The following is a 7,866-nucleotide window of genomic DNA, read 5'->3' on the forward strand; positions in this document are numbered from 1 at the left end:
CCCAGAAAGCCGAAATAGGTCTGATATGAGTGTGACACAATGGAAACCTGCCCCAAGGCACCAACACTATTGGAATGAGTAGAATGACGCCACGAAACCAGTTAATCTTCAATAAGTCAGATTCAATTCGTTTAAGAACTGAAGAATGCAAGAATCACTTTCACATGTTAAAACTAAAAAATTCAGAATAATAGTCATCAAAGCTGCTGAAATTTTGGCTTACATGAGTTTAAATAGTTCTTGAAAAATTAACCCTAATGGACCCCTTATGTGGACTTATATGAGGTCCACTCAAAACTGGCCCAAAACCCTAAACTGAAAAGCCCATAACTTAATCCAAACAAGCCTTGGATCCTAGCTGAAAACAAAGTATTAATTAAGCCCAAACAAGCCTTAGACTATAGCTATCAAAATAAAAATAAAACCCTTAATATTAAATCCTTGTTCTGCCATGAGAAGAAGAGAATGAAGTAAAATATTATAGAACTGATTCAAGGCTTATTTATAGCCTTCCATGTAGCCCCTTATCCTAGAAACAAAAGGAAAAGGTAGCCACCCATGTTGTTTCCAAGTTGTAGTAGGATTCTTTTGTTTCCTTTGTTATCCTCACTTCATAGCCCAAATAAGGTTGTATTGGACCACTTTTGCACATGGATAAAATGTACTAGGGTTTCCTCTTGATACTCCAATGGACCTTTCAATTCTGACTTGGTGGAAACCTTTAATACCAATGCATTCAATGCCTCTTTCAATGTCTTTGTCTGGGACCAAGTTATTGGACCATTGGGAACATGTAATGAGTCCATGCTGGTGTTTCTGGGCTGGTCCACATCAAACATGAATAAGATTAATCACGACTTGCTCCTCATTATTTAATATCCTGTTCAAGTTTTGTTAGCCCACGTATCTTGAAGAAATCAATTGAAAGCCTCTTTGAACTTCTTAGCTCTAAACCTTGTAATTGAACCATGTATCTTAGCCCACGTATCCTTTAGTGCTTGTATGACATCATTCCCTCTCTTCTCAAAAGTATTCAACCTCGAATCATCACCTACATCAAACAAAGAAAGATCAACAACATTGAATGTAGCACTAACATATTCACCTGGTAGATCCACTTTATAGGTATTATCATTAATCTTTTCTATGATTTGAAAAGAGTCATCTCCTCGAGGCATCAACTTTGATCTCTTTTGTTCAGGGAACCTTTCATTCCTCATATGCACCCAAACCCAATCACCGGGTTCAAACCTCACCAATTTCCATCCTCTATTATTAACCTTGTGTGCATAATGTTTATTTTTTTTCTTTACTTGTTGTCGAATCTTTGCATGTAAATCCTTCACCACCTGTGCTTTTTTAGTACCATCAAGACTACCCTTTTTTGATGATTTTGTTTTTCAAAATGATTTTTGTCGATTTGTTTTTTCATATTAAGCTGGTTAAGAATTTTGCTTCGTAATTTTTTTCTTTAAAACACCGTGGATTGCTATAATATTTCTTTATATGGTATTTGTTTTTGTTACAGTGTTTCCCCACATGTTTTTTTTTTCAAAATTATCTTGTCAAATGTTTTTTTTTTATATTGAGCTGGTTGAGAATTTAGCTTTAACTTTTCCCACATGTTTTGCTTTTTATTTCTTTTTCTTTTTTTGCTTTTTTTTCCCAAAATTATCTTCTTTTTTTCATTTTTTTCATTTTATTTTTCATATTTTTTTTGTTGATTTATTTTTTTTTAATATTGAGTTAGTTGAGAATTTAGCTTTGTAGTTTTTTTTCTTAAAACAGTGTGGATTGCTACAGTGTTTCCCCCACATGGTTTTTTTTTTTTCCTTTTTTTATGATTTTTTTTCCATAATTGTTTTTGTAGATTTTTTTTTTCATATTGAGCTTATTGAGAATTTAGCTTCTTAGTTTTTTTCTTAAAACATTGTGGATTGTTACAATATTCCCCCACATAATTTGTTTTTGTTATGATTTTTTAAAAAATTATCTTTATCAATTTTATTATTTTTAATATTGAGTTGGTTGATAATTACAACTGTAGATTTCTTCATGAATCACTATAGATTACTATAGTGTTTCCCTACATGGTTTTTTTTCCTTTTTTTTTTATTATGATTTTTTTTAAAAAATTATCTTTGTCGATTTTATATTTTTAATATTAAGCTGGTTGAGAATTTAGCTTTGTAATTTTTTCCTTGAAAACATTGTGGATTGCAATAATTTTTCTCCATATTGATTTTTTTATTATTTTTTTATGATTTTTTCCACAAACCCACGAAAGCGCACAAGCATGCCACAAACATGCGGCATCGCGTGGGCATGGCATCTAGTTTTATCTAAAAGAAAAGTAGCAGCAAAACAATGGTTCTCTCTTCTATTTTTTTCCTATTCACTTTTTTTTTCCTTTCATTTTTAACCATGTCAACAAGAATACAACTTCAAGTTCACATTTTATGTTTCACAAATTCAATTGGAAAGGGATTATAATCAGATTATGACCTTTATTTTTTTTAAAAAAAATATTATCATTAAATAAGATTATCAAAAAATTACTTGTCTTGTCACAAAAAATATTATGATGCTTAGAAAGTAACTTACAGTGTCGTATTAGTTACTTTATTGGATGGATCACTTTAAAGAAAGAGACAACATAAAACATAAAGAAAATATAAAATTTATAACCCACCAAAAGTGATAAGAATATATCTACCTAAGATTTATTTATCCTAATTATATCGTTTTATTTCTTTAGGCAATGTCTAGTTACTATTTTGGAAAAGAAGGAACAAAAATAGTTATTATTATCATAGTTTTAAAACCTAATTCGGGTGTCGATCTAGGGCATAGCTCAGGTCACGAGTTGGGTTGACTTGAATCAGTGTAAGAATAAAAATAGTTATTATCATAATTTTAAAATATAATTCAATTGTCAATTAAGGACAACTCCTAAGTCACAAGTGATGCGAACCTCGTGATCACGTGGTCACGCAACCCACAATCAAGATTGAGATCTGATCCCGGAAAGCCGAAATAGATCTGATATGAGTGCGACACAATGGAAACCTGCCCCAAGGCACCAACACTATTGGAATGAGTAGAATGACGCCACGAAGCCAGTTAATCTTTGATAAGTCAGATTCAGTTCGTTCAAGAACTGAAGAATGCAAGAATCACTCTCACACGTTAAAACTGAAAAATTCAGAATAATAATCATCAAAGCTGCTGAAATTTTGGCCTCTATGAGTTTAAATAGTTCTTGAAAAGTTAACCCTAATGGACCCTTTATGTGGACTTATATGAGGTCCACTCAAAACTGGCCCAAAACCCTAAAATGAAAACCCCATAACCCAAAAATGAAAAGCCCATAACTTAATCCAAACAAGCCTTGGATCCTAGCTTAAAACAAACTATGAATTAAGCCCAAACAAGCCTTGGGCTGTAGTTAACAAAATAAAATAAAGCCCTTATCTCATGGCCCAAATAAGGTTGTATTGGACCCCTCTTCCACATGGATAAGATGTACTAGGATCTCCTCTTGATACTCCAATGGACCTTCCAATTCTGACTTGGTGGAAACCTTCAAAACCAATGCATTCAATGCGTCTTTCAATGTCTTTGTCTTGGACCGAGTCATTGGTCCATTTGGAACATGTAATGGGTCCTTGCTGGTGTTTCTGGGCTGGTCCGCCTCATCCCCTCTCTCCTCGAAAGGATTCGACCTCGAATCAAAATCTGTGTCAAACAAAGTAAGATCAACAACATTAAAGGTAGCACTAACACTATACTCACCTGGAAGGTCGATTTTGTATGCGTTGTCATTGATTCTCTCTAAAACCTGAAAAGGACCATCACCACGAGGCTGTAATTTTGATTTCCTTTGGTTAGGAAATCGTTCCTTACGCATGTGCACCCATACCCAATCACCGGGTTGGAAAACAACCAGTTTACGTCCCTTATTTGCTTTAGAAGCGTAAAGTCTGTTCTTTTTCTCTATTTGTAGTCGAACTCCCTCATGGAGTTCTCTCACCATCTTTGCCTTCTTTTCACCATCTAAACTTACCCTTTCTTCAAAAGGTAAAGGAATTAAGTCCATAGGAGTTAGTGGATTAAAACCATAAACAATTTCAAAAGGAGAAAAAGTAGTAGTTGAATGCACAGTTCTATTATAAGCAAACTCAACAAAAGGCAAACATTCTTCCCAACTTTTCAAATTCTTTTGAATTACAGCACGTAAAAGTTGGGATAATGTTCTATTCACTACCTCAGTTTGTCCATCTGTTTGAGGATGGCATGTTGTCGAAAATAAGAGTTTAGTTCCCAACTTTCCCCATAAGGTCTTCCAAAAGTAACTAAGGAACTTAACATCATGATCTGACACTATACTCTTAGGAATGCCATGCAAACGTACAATCTCTCTAAAGAACAAGTCTGCGATATGAGATGCATCATCTGTTTATGGCATGCAATGAAAATGCGCCATTTTAGAAAACCTATCTACCACAACAAAGATAGAGTCTCTACCTTTCTTTGACCTAGGTAAACCTAAAACAAAGTCCATAGAGATATCTACCCAAGGTTCAGTAGGCACAGGTAGTGGTGTATATAGTCCATGCGGTTGTACTCTAGATTTTGCCTTTCTACAAGCAATGCACTGTTCACAAATTCGTTGCACATCTCTTTTCATCTTTGGCCAATAGAAATGCTCATGCAATACATCCAAGGTTTTCGCAACCCCAAAGTGACCCATTAAACCACCCCCATGTGCTTCACGAACAAGCAATTCACGCAAAGAACTAGCAGGAACACACAATCTATTTTCTTTGAACAAATAACCATCCATCAAATAAAACTTACCGAAAGCCGAATGTCCACATGCATTATAAATCTCAGCAAAGTCAGAATCATTATCATACAATTCCTTCACATATTCAAAACCTAACAATCTAGTATTCATGGTGTGTAAAAGAACATACCCGCGCGAGAGTGCATCAGCTACGATGTTCTCTTTCCCTTGCTTATACTTGATTACATAAGGAAAAGTTTCAATGAATTCAACCCATTTTGCATGCCTCCTATTCAACTTACCTTGTCCTTTCAGATGTTTCAAGGACTCATGATCCGAATGGATTACGAACTCTTTTGGCCACAAGTAATGCTGCCATGTCTCAAGTGCTCTTACCAAAGCATAGAGTTCTTTGTCGTAAGTGGGATAGTTCAAGGTCGCTCCACTTAACTTCTCACTGAAATACGCAATAGGTCTCCAATCCTGCATCAAAACAGCACCTATTCCTATTCCAAACGCATCACATTCTATTTCAAATGCTTTTGTAAAGTCAGGTAAAGCCAAAACAGGTGCAGAACATAATTTGTCTTTCAAAAAAACAAAAGCCAACTCTTGTTCCTCCCCCCATCTAAACCCAACTGACTTTTTAACAACTTCATTCAAGGGCGCAGCTATTGTGCTGAAATCTTTCACAAAACGCCTGTAAAAACTAGCTAACCCATGAAAACTCCTTACCTCACTTACCGATTTGGGTGTAGGCCATTCCCGGATGGCCTTAACTTTCTCCTCATCCATCTCGATACCCTGTGCAGTTACAACATAGCCAAGAAACACAATTTTCTCCATGCAAAAGGCACACTTTTTAAGATTAGCATACAATTTCTCACTACGCAACACACTAAGTACATTACGCAAATGATCAAGATGCTCAGTTAAGTTCTTGCTATATATCAAAATGTCATCAAAATACACAACCACAAACTTACCTATGAATGCACGCAACACATGATTCATTAAACGCATAAACGTACTAGGTGCATTTGTAAGTCCAAACGGCATTACTAACCATTCATACAAACCATGCTTAGTCTTAAATGCTGTTTTCCATTCATCACCTTCTTTCATCCTAATTTGATGGTACCCACTTTTCAAGTCAATTTTAGAGAAAATACAGGATCCATGTAACTCATCTAACATGTCATCAAGCCTAGGGATGGGATGTCTGTACTTTACCGTTATGTTGTTGATGGCTCGGCAATCAACACACATCCTCCATGTTCCATCCTTCTTTGGCACAAGTAGCACAGGTACAGCACACGAGCTCATACTCTCACGAATGTAGCCCTTTTCCATCAGCTCATCAACTTGCCTTTGAAGCTCCTTCGTCTCCTCGGGATTGCTTCTATAAGCTGGTCGGTTAGGAATTGAAGCTCCGGGTACGAAATCAATCTGATGCTCTATCCCCCTCAATGGTGGTAATCCGCTAGGAGTATCGTCGGGGAACACATCATCAAATCCCTGCAACAAAGAAATAGCAACACTAGGCACAATATGATCAAGATCATTAGTATTAAAGTAAGCCTCTTTGTACACAAGGAAGATCATTGGCTTGTTAGTGAAAAATGCAGATCTGACCTCACCCTCTCTAGCATAAAAATTGGGTTGTTTATTTAGTTTTTCCACACAATTCTCATCACACTTGCTGACTTTCTTCACTCCTCTTGTCTTACCTCCACTCTCGGCCAGATTTGGGTGTTTTTGAGTTGTGGTCGAATGGTTTGATTTGTTTGGAGTGTTGGTCGAATATTTGCTTGTGTTTGGATGGGTGGTCGAATGGGTTGTAGTGGTTTGGGTTCTAGCCGAATCTGATGGTCTTCTCTCCCCTTTTTCCTCACCTTGATTTTCTCTCCCCATCGCCTCATGCTCACTTTTTAGCTTTATTTGATCATCATACACCTGTTTGGGTGTAAGAGGTACAAGAGTGATGGTTTTACCATCTTTTACAATGGTATACCTATTTTTAACCCCATCATGAATTGCCTTCCTATCATATTGCCATGGTCTCCCCAACAAGATGTGACTTGCTTGCATTGGTACCACGTCGCACAGAACTTCATCAACATATTTCCCAATCGAAAATGGAACCACAACCTGTTTAGTCACTTTCACTTCACCACTATCATTCAGCCATTGCAATCTATATGGTTTAGCATGCTTAGCAGTACACAAATTCAGTTTACTAACAAGGGTGGCACTGCAAACATTAACACAGCTTCCACTATCTATAATTAAACCACACACCTTTCTTTGTACGTAACAACGCGTATGGAAGATGTTCTCCCTTTGTTCATTAGTATCATCTTCTTTGACCTGAACCTGAAGTGTTCGCCTTATAACCAAGGACTCCTCAACCGGTAATGCTAACTCATCCCCATCACTATCCTCCAATGGTGGCATGCCTTCACAATCAGAACTGTCACTTTCAGATTCCACATCACCATTATCTCTAATCATCATGATTCTCTTGTTTGGACACTCTGAAGCATAATGTCCATGTCCCTGACACCTGAAACATTTAACATCACGAGTACGTTTAGGTTGAGTTTCAGATTTACCTTTGGCATCAGTAGGGACATCAACTTTAGCCTTTGGTGGTTCAGTTCTAGATGGACCAAAGGATCTTGGGCGGACAGTGCCCTCTCTCTTTAGATTCGGCTTCCAAGATGATGACGAACCCGAATTAAACGCTGGCCGAGCATGCCCCCTCTTAAGTTGTCTCTCAACCTTCGTCGCCATGTGAACCATGTCCTCTAGCTCCACATAGTGCTGTAGCTCAACCACATTAGCAATGTCCCGATTCAACCCATTAAAAAATCTAGCCATGGTGGCTTCTCTATCCTCAACAACATTAGCCCGAATCATTGCTATCTCCATCTCTTTGTGATATTCATCTACTGTCTTATAACCTTGATTCAGACCTTGGAGCTTCAGATATAAGTCTCTATAATAGTGGTTTGGCACAAATCGTCTCCTCATTAAGACTTTCATCTCCCCCCAAGTCTGAACGGGTCGCTCGC

The 7,866-nt window shown here is 37.0% G+C and overlaps 1 protein-coding gene across 1 annotated transcript; it reads right to left on the reverse strand.

The window, feature by feature from the left end:
- Positions 1 to 917: 917 nt before the first annotated feature.
- Positions 918 to 7,866, reverse strand: LOC140954576 (uncharacterized). Its single transcript, XM_073404627.1, has 6 exons — positions 6,718 to 7,866; positions 6,155 to 6,504; positions 4,506 to 6,076; positions 3,796 to 4,145; positions 3,673 to 3,738; positions 918 to 1,051 (listed from the first exon to the last, which is right to left on the reverse strand). Exons 1-6 carry the CDS (start codon positions 7,835 to 7,837, stop codon positions 918 to 920), a joined length of 3,591 nt encoding a protein of 1,196 aa, XP_073260728.1. The 5' UTR covers positions 7,838 to 7,866.

This window comes from Populus alba, chromosome 1 (genome assembly GCF_005239225.2).
Source record: "Populus alba chromosome 1, ASM523922v2, whole genome shotgun sequence".
Taxonomy (NCBI): Eukaryota; Viridiplantae; Streptophyta; class Magnoliopsida; order Malpighiales; family Salicaceae; genus Populus; species Populus alba.

What these genes read in the sequence shown, in the direction of transcription:
- LOC140954576 (XM_073404627.1), bottom strand. Translation starts at nt 7,837, where the DNA reads ATGAAAGTCTTAATGAGGAGACGATTTGTGCCAAACCACTATTATAGA. An exon ending in ATACAAAATCGACCTTCCAG is followed by an intron (nt 3,739 to 3,795) that starts GTGAGTATAGTG and finishes TGTTTGACACAG; the next exon opens with ATTTTGATTCGAGGTCGAAT. An exon ending in GGACCAGCCCAGAAACACCA is followed by an intron (nt 1,052 to 3,672) that starts GCAAGGACCCAT and finishes TGTTTGATGTAG; the next exon opens with GTGATGATTCGAGGTTGAAT.